Source organism: Cetorhinus maximus, chromosome 34 (genome assembly GCF_964194155.1).
Source record: "Cetorhinus maximus chromosome 34, sCetMax3.hap1.1, whole genome shotgun sequence".
Taxonomy (NCBI): Eukaryota; Metazoa; Chordata; class Chondrichthyes; order Lamniformes; family Cetorhinidae; genus Cetorhinus; species Cetorhinus maximus.
This window is the reverse complement of record NC_135912.1, coordinates 172,974-186,222: the sequence shown is the minus strand read 5'-3', so window position 1 is coordinate 186,222 and position 13,249 is coordinate 172,974. Positions and strand designations below refer to the sequence as shown.

General features: G+C 55.5%; 1 protein-coding gene across 1 annotated transcript in view; it reads right to left on the bottom strand.

The window, feature by feature from the left end:
• The window catches only part of LOC144671699 (ephrin-B1-like), a 44,601-nt gene that overhangs the window by 9,023 nt on the left and 22,329 nt on the right, over positions 1–13,249 (bottom strand). The window contains exon 3 of the mRNA XM_078533715.1: positions 4,239–4,352. Within this exon, the coding sequence (XP_078389841.1) occupies positions 4,239–4,352 (114 nt within the window). The remainder of the gene's footprint in view (positions 1–4,238; positions 4,353–13,249) is intronic.

Below are 13,249 nucleotides of genomic sequence, written 5' to 3'. Positions count from 1 at the left end.
GGGGGAGAATTCGGCGAGAGAGGAGAATTCGGCGAGAGAGGAGAATTCGGCGAGAGGGGGAGAATTCGGCGAGAGGGGGAGAATTCGGCGAGAGAGGAGAATTCGGCGAGAGAGGAGAATTCGGCGAGAGGGGGAGAATTCGGCGAGAGGGGGAGAATTCGGCGAGAGAGGAGAATTCGGCGAGAGAGGAGAATTCGGCAAGAGGGGGAGAATTCGGCGAGGGGGAGAATTCGGCGAGAGAGGAGAATTCGGCGAGAGGGGGAGAATTCGGCGAGAGGGGGAGAATTCGGCGAGAGGGGGAGAATTCGGCAAGAGGAGAATTCGGCGAGAGGGGGAGAGTTCGGCGAGAGGGGGAGAATTCGGCGAGAGGGGAGAATTCGGCGAGAGAGGAGAATTCGGCGAGAGAGGAGAATTCGGCGAGAGGGGGAGAATTCGGCGAGAGAGGAGAATTCGGCGAGAGAGGAGAATTCGGCGAGAGAGGAGAATTCGGGGAGAGGGGGAGAATTCGGGGAGAGGGGGAGAATTCGGGGAGAGGGGGAGAATTCGGCGAGAGGGGGAGAATTCGGCGAGAGGGAGAGAATTCGGGGAGAGAGGAGAATTCGGCGAGAGAGGAGAATTCGGGGAGAGAGGAGAATTCGGGGAGAGAGGAGAATTCGGCGAGAGAGGAGAATTCGGCGAGAGAGGAGAATTCGGGGAGAGAGGAGAATTTGGCGAGAGGGGGAGAATTCGGCGAGAGGGGGAGAATTCGGGGAGAGAGGAGAATTCGGGGAGAGAGGAGAATTCGGCGAGAGGGGGAGAATTCGGCGAGAGGGGGAGAATTCGGCGAGAGGGGGAGAATTCGGCGAGAGGGGGAGAATTCGGGGAGAGAGGAGAATTCGGCGAGAGGGGGAGAATTCGGCGAGAGGGGGAGAATTCGGCGAGAGGGGGAGAATTCGGGGAGAGAGGAGAATTCGGGGAGAGAGGAGAATTCGGCGAGAGGGAGAGAATTCGGCGAGAGGGGGAGAATTCGGCGAGAGGGGGAGAATTCGGGGAGAGAGGAGAATTCGGTGAGATGGGAGAATTCAGCGAGAGGGGGAGAATTCGGCGAGAGGGGGAGAATTCGGGGAGAGAGGAGAATTCGGCGAGAGGGGGAGAATTCGGCGAGAGCGGGAGAATTCGGCGAGAGGGGGAGAATTCGGCGAGAGAGGAGAATTCGGCGAGAGAGGAGAATTCGGCGAGAGAGGAGAATTCGGCGAGAGGGGGAGAATTCGGCGAGAGGGGGAGAATTCGGCGAGGGAGGAGAATTTGGCGAGAGAGGAGAATTCGGCGAGAGGGGGAGAATTCGGCGAGAGGGGGAGAATTCGGCGAGAGAGGAGAATTCGGCGAGAGAGGAGAATTCGGCAAGAGGGGGAGAATTCGGCGAGGGGGAGAATTCGGCGAGAGAGGAGAATTCGGCGAGAGGGGGAGAATTCGGCGAGAGGGGGAGAATTCGGCGAGAGGGGGAGAATTCGGCGAGAGAGGAGAATTCGGCGAGAGGGGAGAATTCGGCGAGAGGGGGAGAATTCGGCGAGAGGGGGAGAATTCGGCGAGAGGGGGAGAATTCGGCGAGAGGGGAGAATTCGGCGAGAGAGGAGAATTCGGCGAGAGAGGAGAATTCGGCGAGAGGGGGAGAATTCGGCGAGAGAGGAGAATTCGGCGAGAGAGGAGAATTCGGTGAGAGAGGAGAATTCGGCGAGAGGGGGAGAATTCGGGGAGAGGGGGAGAATTCGGGGAGAGGGGGAGAATTCGGCGAGAGGGGGAGAATTCGGCGAGAGGGAGAGAATTCGGGGAGAGAGGAGAATTCGGCGAGAGAGGAGAATTCGGGGAGAGAGGAGAATTCGGGGAGAGAGGAGAATTCGGCGAGAGAGGAGAATTCGGCGAGAGAGGAGAATTCGGGGAGAGAGGAGAATTTGGCGAGAGGGGGAGAATTCGGCGAGAGGGGGAGAATTCGGGGAGAGAGGAGAATTCGGGGAGAGAGGAGAATTCGGCGAGAGGGGGAGAATTCGGCGAGAGGGGGAGAATTCGGCGAGAGGGGGAGAATTCGGCGAGAGGGGGAGAATTCGGGGAGAGAGGAGAATTCGGGGAGAGAGGAGAATTCGGCGAGAGGGGGAGAATTCGGCGAGAGGGGGAGAATTCGGCGAGAGGGGGAGAATTCGGGGAGAGAGGAGAATTCGGGGAGAGAGGAGAATTCGGCGAGAGGGAGAGAATTCGGCGAGAGGGGGAGAATTCGGCGAGGGGGGAGAATTCGGGGAGAGAGGAGAATTCGGTGAGATGGGAGAATTCAGCGAGAGGGGGAGAAGCGAGAGGGCCAAAAATTGGTTTCAGACCCACATGAAATCACAGTGGGATCATCCGATGGTGGGAAGATCAATCCCACTGGAGGCCGGTGTGAACCTGATTTGCATTCGGCTAACGGCCGGGGCTCCCTCAGGGCCTCGCCCACACCTCGGACATCCGAGGAGCAGTAGATGCTGGAGCCCGACAGCTACCGGACCCTGGGGGAACACGTGCATCCCTCGCTGGGTGGATTCTCATGGACGTGGCTCCGCCACAAAGCAGCTCTCGGAAGGTGGGAGGTCTCCGTTAATGTCTGTGGTCTGCTTTGGGACATCGCAGTGTTGGCCATGGGCTGCTATGAATGATCATCAAGGGGGTGGAGAGGAAGGTGTGCTGGGGTGGGGAGAGGAAGGTCTGGGTTTGACTGGGAAAGGAGGGTGTGCAGGTAGTGTGGGGGGGTGGGGGTTGAGGTTAGGAGGGGTGGGAAACTGAGGTGTTGAGGGGGTTGGGAGGGGGGGGAATGAAGGATTCGGGGGTGAGGTTGGGAGGGGTAAATGAAGGTGTCGGGGGCATTTTTAAAAATTCTTTCATGGGGATGTGAGCGTCACTGGCTGGGCCCAGAATTTATTGCCCATCCCTCAATGCCCCTCGAGAAGGTGGTGGTGAGCTGCCTTCTTGAACCGCTGCAGTCCCTGTGGTGTAGGTACACCCACTGTGCTGTTAGGGAGGGAGTTCCAGGATTTTGACCCAGCGACAGTGAAGGAACGGCCGATATATTTCCAAGTCAGGATGGTGAGTGGCTTGGAGGGGAACTTCCAGGTGGTGGGTGTTCCCCATGTGTCTGCTGCCCTTGTCCTTCTAGATGGTGGTGGGCCGTGGATTTCCATTTAATCCATGCGCACTCCTGTCAGTCAAAGTTCAAACTATCCAACTCCCCAAACAGATCTCCAGCCTCCCGTCCTCCAATAAACATCCTTCATTGTCTCCTTCAATCAGGAACCTCCTAAATCACAGGAGGTCAGGAACCTTCATATACCGCACAGGGAGTTTCATCCTCTCCATCTCCTCCCAGCCGCCCATCTGAAATAGGTGTCCATTTATCACCTCCCTGATGCTGGTGGACTGTGGCCAATAATCTGTAGCTTGCAAACAGGTTTCCCTTCAGGCTGCACAGGGGAGGCCGCCTGATCGCAAAGGGACCGGGTAACATCCTGGTTAATCCCACCCAGCCCGCCTCAGTCCCTTTCATTTACCGGAGACACCACAGCGAATGAATTTAAAGGACCCCCTTGGGTCACTTGGACAGCAAAAAAATAAAAATAAAGAATAGGATGCATTGGTCCCGCTCCCCCTCCCCTACCCCCATTTTTCCCCCATTCAAGTATTTCTCCAATTCCCTGTTGAAAGTTCCTATTGAATCTGCTTCCGCCGCCCTTTCAGGCAGCGCCTTCCAGATCACAACAACTCACTGTGTTAAAAAAAAACCTTCTTCTCATCTCCCCCTCTGGTCCTTTTCCCGATTCTCTTCAATCTGTGTCCCTCTGGTTACCGACCCTCCTGCCGCTGGAAACAGTTTCTCCTCATTGACTCTATCCAAACCCCTCAGGATTTTGAACGCCTCGATTCAATCTCCCCCTTAACCTTCTCTGCTCTGAGGAGAACAATCCCGGCTTCTCCAGCCTCTCCACATGAACTGAACTCCCTCATCCCTGGGAACCTTCTAGTAAATCTCCCTCCGCACCCTCCCCAAGACCTGGACATCCTTCCTAAAGGGCAGAGCCTGGAATTGGAGCCAATCCTCCAGCTGAGGCCTAACCAGCGGTTTAGAAAAGGGTTTTTATATAATCTCCATGGTTCGATTGTAGCTGAAAGACTTGGTCAGTGATGCCAGTTGGTGTTTGGGGGAGGGAGTGAGAGCCGAGGTTCGATGCTGTTTGACATACCTGTTGAGTTCTCCTTGTCTGTTTTGATGTTTGGGTTTAAGTTGGGCTTTTCACTGGGCTCCGGCTGGTCCTGTTTACTGCTTGGCCTCTTTGGCTGCACCGGGGCGTTGGGATCTGCAGGATAAACAGACACAGCGGGTTAGACGATGCCTCGGGTAGTTGGAGAGGTATTGCCTGGTCTTTAGGGCTGTTCGGGGTTGGGGACCGCGGTAGGGAGGAGGGTTGGTACGGGAGTGTGCAGGTTCAACACGGGCAGCTAAACCCTTCATTCGACCCCGGATCAATCGCTTCAACATGGGACCAGCCCGTCACAACAACATCTTGCATTTATGTAGCACCTTTACCAGGCGAAAGGGCCCGGGGTGCCCCACAGGAGCAATGATCAATCTCAATTTTGACCCCGAGCCACATGGGCAGATATGAGGGGCGGGCGAACGAGAGCTCAGTCAAAGGGAGAGGCTTTAAGGAGCGTCTGAAACGAGAGAGAGACAGAGAGAGAGAGGCGGAGAGGTTTAGGGAGGGAATTCCAGAGTTTAGGGCCCCCAGGCAGCTGAAGGCCCGGCCGCCAATGGTGGAGCGATGGGAATCGGGGGATGGTCAAGAGGCCGGAATTGGAGGAGCGCAAAGATCTCGGAGGGTTGTAGGAGGTTACAGGGATAGGGAGTGTTGTAGGGGCTGGAGGAGGTTACAGAGATAGGGAGGGTTGTAGGGGCTGGAGGAGGTTACAGAGATAGGGAGGGTGGTAGGGACTGGAGGAGGTTACAGAGATAGGGAGGGTTGTAGGGGCTGGAGGAGGTTACAGAGATAGGGAGGGTTGTAGGGGCTGGAGGAGGTTACAGAGATAGGGAGGGTTGTAGGGGCTGGAGGAGGTTACAGAGATAGGGAGGGTTGTCGGGGCTGGAGGAGGTTACAGAGATAGGGAGGGTTGTAGGGGCTGGAGGAGGTTACAGGGATAGGGAGTGTTGTAGGGGCTGGAGGAGGTTACAGAGATAGGGAGGGTTGTAGGGGCTCGAGGAGGTTACAGAGATAGGGAGGGCTGTAGGGGCTGGAGGAGGTTACAGAGATAGGGAGGGTTGTAGGGGCTGGAGGAGGTTACAGAGATAGGGAGGGTTGTAGTGGAGGATGTTAGATAGATAGGGAGGGTTGTAGGGGCTGGAGGAAGTTACAGAGATAGGGAGGGTTGTAGTGGAGGAGGTTACAGAGATAGGGAGGGTTGTAGGGACTGGAGGAGGTTACAGAGATAGGGTTGTAGGGACTGGAGGAGGTTACAGAGATAGGGAGGGTTGTAGTGGAGGAGGTTAGATAGATAGGGAGGATTGTAGGGGCTGGAGGAGGTTACAGAGATAGGGAGGGTTGTAGGTGCTGGAGGAGGTTACAGAGATAGGGAGGGTTGTAGGGGCCGGAGGAGGTTACAGAGATAGGGAGGGTTGTAGTGGAGGAGATTAGAGAGATAGGGAGGGTTGTAGCGGCTGGAGGAGATTATAGAGATAGGGAGGGTTGTAGGGGCTGGAGAAGGTTAGGGATAGGGAGGGTTGTAGGGGCTGGAGGAGGTTACAGAGATAGGGAGGGTTGTAGGGGCTGGAGGAGGTTACAGAGATAGGGAGGGTTGTAGGGGCTGAAGGAGATCATAGAGATAGGGAGGGTTGTCGGGGCTGGAGAAGGTTAGGGATAGGGAGGGTTGCAGGGGCTGGAGAAGGTTAGGGATAGGGAGGGTTGTAGGGGCTGGAGGAGGTTACAGAGATAGGGAGGGTTGTAGGGGCTGGAGGAGGTTACAGAGATAGGGAGGGTTGTAGGGGCTGGAGGAGGTTACAGAGATAGGGAGGGGTGTCGGGGCTGGAGGAGGTTACAGAGATAGGGAGGGTTGTAGGGGCTGGAGGAGGTTACAGAGATAGGGAGGGGTGTAGGGGCTGGAGGAGGTTACAGAGATAGGGAGGGGTGTCGGGGCTGGAGGTGGTTACAGAGATAGGGAGGGTTGTAGGGGCTGGAGAAGGTTAGGGATAGGGAGGGTTGCAGGGGCTGGAGAAGGTTAGGGATAGGGAGGGTTGTAGGGGCTGGAGGAGGTTACAGAGATAGGGAGGGTTGTAGGAGCTGGAGGAGGTTACAGAGATAGGGAGGGTTGTAGGGGCTGGAGGAGGTTACAGAGATAGGGAGGGGTGTCGGGGCTGGAGGAGGTTACAGAGATAGGGAGGGTTGTAGGGGCTGGAGGAGGTTACAGAGATAGGGAGGGGTGTAGGGGCTGGAGGAGGTTACAGAGATAGGGAGGGGTGTCGGGGCTGGAGGTGGTTACAGAGATAGGGAGGGGTGAGGCCATGGTGGGATTTGAAAACAAGGATGAGAATTTTAAAATTGAGGTTCCCAGCAACCACTGTGAGTGTGAATCCTGACTGATTCCCCTCTCCTCCTGGTCCCCCTGTGACACTGACGCTAACATTAGGCCCTGAGCTAATTCCACAAAACAGATCATTGTGGAAACACCAAACAGACCGGGTCTCATCTCTCTGGAAAAGCGGAGGCTGAGGGGGATAGAGCACTCGAAAATTGTGAAGGGGTTTGATAGGGTAGAGGTGGAGGAGATGTTTCCACTTGTAGGGGAGGCTAAAGGCTGGAAATATAAGAGAGTGACTAATAAATCCAAGGGGGAATTCAGGAGAAACTCCTTTACCCAGGGAGTGGGGAGGGTGTGGAACTCACTCCCACAGGGAGCGGTCAAGGTGAATGGTGTAGAGACATTTAAGGGGAAGCTGGATAAACACGTGAGGGAGAAAGGAACAGGAGGATATGGGGATAGGGTGAGATGGAAAGGGGGGGTGGGAGGAGGCTGGTGTGGAGCAGAAGCACCAGCACGGAGCAGATGGGCTGAATGGCCTATTTCTGGGTGGCTGTCTCTGTGCAATTTAAACTCGAATCGCTCCAATGGCTGAAACTGCTGTTTCCGGGAACATTCGGAATGAAGTTGGGGACCTGTCAGCGATAGCGGGACCTGGCAGCTTGTGTCGGGATGGGAATATTCCGGTTCAGAACATTCCGGAGACAACCCCCACGAGCAGACATCTGCTTACCGGGGAGAGTCAGGCAGCAGCAGATTGTCGGGCAGCGATGTCGATGTAGGAATGTTTATTGAGTTTGTCAGCCCATCGTCCCTATGGGACTGTTGGTGGGGGGCGGGGGGGAGTTTATTCAGAACAATGTCCTTGTGATTCTCCGATCACAGCTTTGTGGGAATTCTCTCTTTATCTAGAAACACTTCACGCGATATCTCCAAAACGGCGTCTGAAGGAGAGTCACACAGACTCGAAACGTTAACTCTGTTCCTCTCTCCACAGAGGCTGTCCGACACGCTGAGCTTTTCCAGCATTCCCTGTATTTATTCCAGATTTCCAGCATCCGCAGTACTTTGGATTTGCCCCCTTCCAGAGCAGCTCATGCTGGGGGCACCTCAGGGGGTAGAACACACCCTCTGAGTCAGAGGTTTGTGGGTCCGAGACCCATTGTCAGAGGGTCAGTACTGAGGGAGTGCGGCACTGTCGGAGGGTCAGTACTGAGGGAGTGCCGCACTGTCGGAGGGTCAGTACTGAGGGAGCGCCGCACTGTCGGAGGGTCAGTACTGAGGGAGCGCCGCACTGTCGGAGGGTCAGTACTGAGGGAGTGCCGCACTGTCGGAGGGTCAGTACTGAGGGAGTGCCGCACTGTCAGAGGGTCAGTACTGAGGGAGCGCCGCACTGTCAGAGGGTCAGTACTGAGGGAGTGCCGCACTGTCGGAGGGTCAGTACTGAGGGAGTGCCGCACTGTCAGAGGGTCAGTACTGAGGGAGCGCCGCACTGTCAGAGGGTCAGTACTGAGGGAGTGCCGCACTGTCGGAGGGTCAGTACTGAGGGAGTGCCGCACTGTCGGAGGGTCGGTACTGAGGGAGTGCTGCACTGTCGGAGGGTCAGTACTGAGGGAGTGCCGCACTGTCAGAGGGTCAGTACTGAGGGAGCGCCGCACTGTCAGAGGGTCAGTACTGAGGGAGTGCCGCACTGTCGGAGGGTCAGTACTGAGGGAGTGCCGCACTGTCGGAGGGTCAGTACTGAGGGAGTGCCGCACTGTCGGAGGGTCAGTACTGAGGGAGTGCCGCACTGTCGGAGGGTCAGTACTGAGGGAGTGCCGCACTGTCGGAGGGTCAGTACTGAGGGAGTGCCGCACTGTCGGAGGGTCAGTACTGAGGGAGCGCCGCACTGTCGGAGGGTCAGTACTGAGGGAGCGCCGCACTGTCGGAGGGTCAGTACTGAGGGAGCGCCGCACTGTCGGAGGGTCAGTACTGAGGGAGCGCCGCACTGTCGGAGGGTCAGTACTGAGGGAGCGCCGCACTGTCGGAGGGTCAGTGCTGAGGGAGTGCCGCACTGTCGGAGGGTCAGTGCTGAGGGAGTGCCGCACTGTCGGAGGGTCAGTGCTGAGGGAGCGCCGCACTGTCGGAGGGTCAGTACTGAGGGAGCGCCGCACTGTCGGAGGGACAGTACTGAGGGAGTGCTGCACTGTCGGAGGGTCAGTACTGAGGGAGTGCTGCACTGTCGGAGGGTCAGTACTGAGGGAGTGCTGCACTGTCGGAGGGTCAGTACTGAGGGAGTGCTGCACTGTCAGAGGGTCAGTACTGAGGGAGTGCCGCACTGTCGGAGCGTCAGTGCTGAGAGAGTGCTGGGGTCTGACCATGGCTCTGTACAACTTGAAGCATCATTTCCTCCAATTTGCATTCCAGCCCCCCTTGAGATAAAGAGAACAATCATTATTTTAATGAGTTTAATTTATTTTAATTAGTTTAGGTAACTGCTCATTTGGCAGAGAGAATTCCGGAGCTGTTGAGTTGATGAAGTTACCCAAAGGGAACCATCCTGTGCAGGGAGAAGCTGTGCTGACTCTGCTGTCTGTGCTGTGTTAACTGATGGCAGAGAGGGGACAATCCTGGGCTTCCCACCGGCTGCCAGACCGTGAGAAACATCCACTCACCGACAGCACCCTCCTACCCCACAGTAACCTGCTTCTGAGAGCGTGTGTGTGTGTGTGTGTGGCTGTATGTGTGTCTGTGTGTGTGAATGCACACGTGTGTGTGTGTTTTCCAGTGTGTGTGTTTTGTGGAGCATGTGTGATTTGCTGTGTGTATGTTTTACTGTGTGTGTGTTTCCCTGTGTGTGCGTGTGTTTTATGGTGTGTGTGTTTGTGTTCTTTTTGTAGTGTGTATGTGTGTTTTGCGCTGTGTTTTTTTCTCTGTGTGCATGTGTGTGTATTTTCCTATGTGTGTTTTGTACTTATTGCGTGTGTGTTTTGCTCTGTGTGTGTGTGGTTTTTGCTGTGTGTGGTTTTTGCTGTGTGTGGTTTTTGCTGTGTGTGGTTTTTGCTGTGTGTGGTTTTTGCTGTGTGTGGTTTTTGCTGTGTGTGGTTTTTGCTGTGTGTGGTTTTTGCTGTGTATCTGTGTTTTTTGCCGTGTATCTGTGTTTTTTGCCGTGTGTTTTTTGCCGTGTGTTTTTTGCCGTGTGTGTTTTGCCGTGTGTGTTTTGCTCTATGTGTGTGTTTTTTGCTGTGTGTGTGTTTTTTGCTGTGTGTGTTTTTTGCTGTGTGTGTTTTGCTGTGTGTGTGTGTTTTTTGCCGTGTGTGTTTTGCCGTGTGTGTTTTGCCGTGTGTGTTTTGCTGTGTGTGTGTTTTGTTGTATGTGTGTGTTTTGCTGTATGTGTGTGTTTTGCTGTATGTGTGTTTTTTGCTGTATGTGTGTTTTTTGCTGTATGTGTGTGTTTTGCTGTGTGCGTGTGTTTTGCTGAGTGTGTTTTGCTGTGTGTGTGTGTTTTGCTGTGTGTGTATGTGTGTGTGTGTTTTGCTGTGTGTGTGTGTTTTGCTGTGTGTGTATGTGTGTGTGTGTTTTGCTGTGTGTGTATGTGTGTGTGTGTATGTGTGTGTGTGTTTTGCTGTGTGTGTGTGTTTTGCTGTGTGTGTGTGTTTTGCTGTGTGTGTGTGTTTTGCTGTGTGTGTGTGTTTTGCTGTGTGTGTGTGTTTTGCTGTGTGTGTGTGTTTTGCTGTGTGTGTGTGTTTTGCTGTGTGTGTGTGTTTTGCTGTGTGTGTATGTTTTTGTACACTCGCTAATGTTCACCCGGTTCCTGCCTCGCTCAATTCCCACCCCTACTTCCTCCTGCCACCCCACCGCCCCGATCCCCGCCCCCCCCGATCCCCCCCCCAGTACAGGCTCTCGCTCTCTTAGGTGACGGGTGATAGATTCAGATGGGGAAAGCTCCAACCTGCTCCCAGCTCAAATCCCCACGTCACCCTGGCAGCCCAGATCACCGAGAGTGAGCGGGATTCCCCTTTCCCGGATCCCAGGAGAGTGAGCGGGATTCCCCATTCCTGGATCCCAGGAGAGTGAGCGGGATTCCCCATTCCCGGATCCCAGAAGAGTGAGCGGGATTCCCCTTTTCCGGATCCCAGGAGAGTGAGCGGGATTCCCCATTCCCGGATCCCAGGAGAGTGAGCGGGATTCCCCATTCCCGGATCCCAGGAGAGTGAGCGGGATTCCCCTTTCCCGGATCCCAGGAGAGTGAGCGGGATTCCCCTTTCCCGGATCCCAGGAGAGTGAGCGGGATTCCCCTTTCCCGGATCCCAGGAGAGTGAGCGGGATTCCCCATTCCCGGATCCCAGGAGAGTGAGCGAATTCCCCGGGGTGGATTTCAGGATCTCTGGAGAGTGAGGGGGATCCCCGGGGTGGGTGATCTGCCTCTCTCGCTATAAGGTCCGTGGAGACCGTGTGTTGTCCTGGGGCCTCCGGGGATCAGCTCAGCTCAGCACAGATTGGGGATCAAACCTGACCCCCCAGTTGGCCTCAGCACCATAGCTGCCGAGGTGATTTACTACAATGATATGGCACTTTTAACTTAACCGCCCTTTACCTCCCTGTTTTAACCTGGGGTTAATGCGGGTTAGAGCGTGTTGGTGAGTAACGCCCCACATTACAAACTGAGGCCTATAGGGAAGGCTTCTGCTGAATGCCAATAAGTAAACAGAAATTTAGCTTTGGGATTGTTAGTCCTGTTGTGAGGAGGATTTAGTGAGAGGAAAACACTCCACTGATTCTCTTCATCCTCCTGCTAATCCTTTGTGAACTATTATTTACACAGCAAGTGGATTATTGCTAATTCACCCAGCTCCCCTCTACTCCGACATGGCCTTAAACCAAACATCACCGCCCGGCCTCCCCTCAGAGGCTTTGCTCTCCAGGGCAAGGGGAGCCAGGTCTACAGGGGAGGGAGGGCTTAGAGAGCGCGTGTGTGTGGGGGTCTGTGTGTGTGTGGGTCTGTGTGTGTGTGGGTCTGTGTGTGTGTGGGTCTGTGTGTCTCTGTGACTGTGTGTGTGGGTCCGTGTGTGTGTGGGTCTGTGTGTCTCTGTGACTGTGTGTGTGGGTCTGTGTGTATGTGGGTCTGTGTGAGTGCGTTTGAGTGTGAGTGCGTTTGAGCGTGAGTGCGTTTGAGCGTGAGTGCGTTTGAGCGTGAGTGCGTTTGAGCGTGAGTGCGTTTGAGCGTGAGTGCGTTTGAGCGTGAGTGCGTTTGAGTGTGAGTGTGTTTGCGTGTGTGTCTGTGCGAGTGTGAGTGTGTGCATTTAAGTGTGTGTGGACTGCGTGTTTGAGTGTGTGTGAGAGTGCGCTGTGTGTGTGGGTCTGTGTGTCTATGTGACTGTGTGAGGGGGTCTGTGTGTGTGGGTCTGTGTGTGTGTGGGTCTGTGTGTCTCTGTGACTGTGTGAGGGGGTCTGTGTGTGTGGGTCCGTGTGTGTGCGTTTGAGTGTGTGTGCGTTTGAGTGTGTGTGCGTTTGAGTGTGTGTGCGTTTGAGTGTGTGTGCGTTTGAGTGTGTGTGCGTTTGAGTGTGTGTGCGTTTGAGTGTGTGTGCGTTTGAGTGTGTGTGCGTTTGAGTGTGTGTGCGTTTGAGTGTGTGTGCGTTTGAGTGTGTGTGCGTTTGAGTGTGTGTGCGTTTGAGTGTGTGTGCGTTTGAGTGTGTGTGCGTTTGAGTGTGTGTGCGTTTGAGTGTGTGTGCGTTTGAGTGTGTGTGCGTTTGAGATTAAGTGTATTTGAGTGTGTGTGTTTGCGTGTGTGTCTGTGCGAGTGTGAGTGTGTGCATTTAAGTGTGTGTGGACTGCGTGTTTGAGAGTGTGCGAGAGTGCGCTGTGTGCGCTTGTGAGTGGGTGAGAGTTTGAAAGTGTGTTTTTGAGTGAGTGTGAATGTGAGTGTGTGGGAAGTTGTGTGTGTGGGGGTGTGTGGGGGTGTGTGTGTGGGGGGAGTGTGTGTGGGGGGAGTGTGTGTGGGGGTGTGTGTGTGGGGGTGTGTGTGGGGGGGGTGTGGGGGGGTTGTGTGGGGGGGTTGTGTGGGGGGTGTGTGTGTGGGGGGTGTGTGTGTGGGGGGTGTGTGTATGGGGGTGTGTGTGGGGGGGGTGTGTGGGGGGGGAGTGTGTGGGGGGGTGTGTGGGGGGGGTTGGGGGTGCGTGTGGGGGTGTGTGTGTGTGTGTGTGTGTGGGAAGTTGTGTGTGTGGGGGTGTGTGTGGGGGTGTGTGTGGGAAGTTTGTGTGGGTGTGTGTGTGTGGGTGTGTGTGTGTGGGTGTGTGTGTGTGGGTGTGTGTGTGTGGGTGTGTGTGTGTGGGTGTGTGTGTGGGGGTGTGTGTGTGTGGGGGTGTGTGTGTGGGGGGTGCGTGTGGGAAGTTGTGTGTGTGGGGGTGTGTGTGGGAAGTTGTGTGTGTGTGGGTGTGTGTGTGTGGGGGTGTGTGTGAGGGGTGTGTGTGTGGGGGGTGTGTGTGGGGTGGTGTGTGGGGGGTGTGTGTGGGTGTGTGTGTGTGGGTGTGTGTGTGGGGGTGTGTGTGTGTGGGGGTGTGTGTGTGGGGGGTGCGTGTGGGAAGTTGTGTGTGTGGGGGTGTGTGTGGGAAGTTGTGTGGGTGTGTGTGTGTGGGGGTGTGTGTGTGAGGGTGTGTGTGTGGGGGGTGTGTGTGTGGGGGGTGTGTGTGGGGGTGTGTGTGTGTG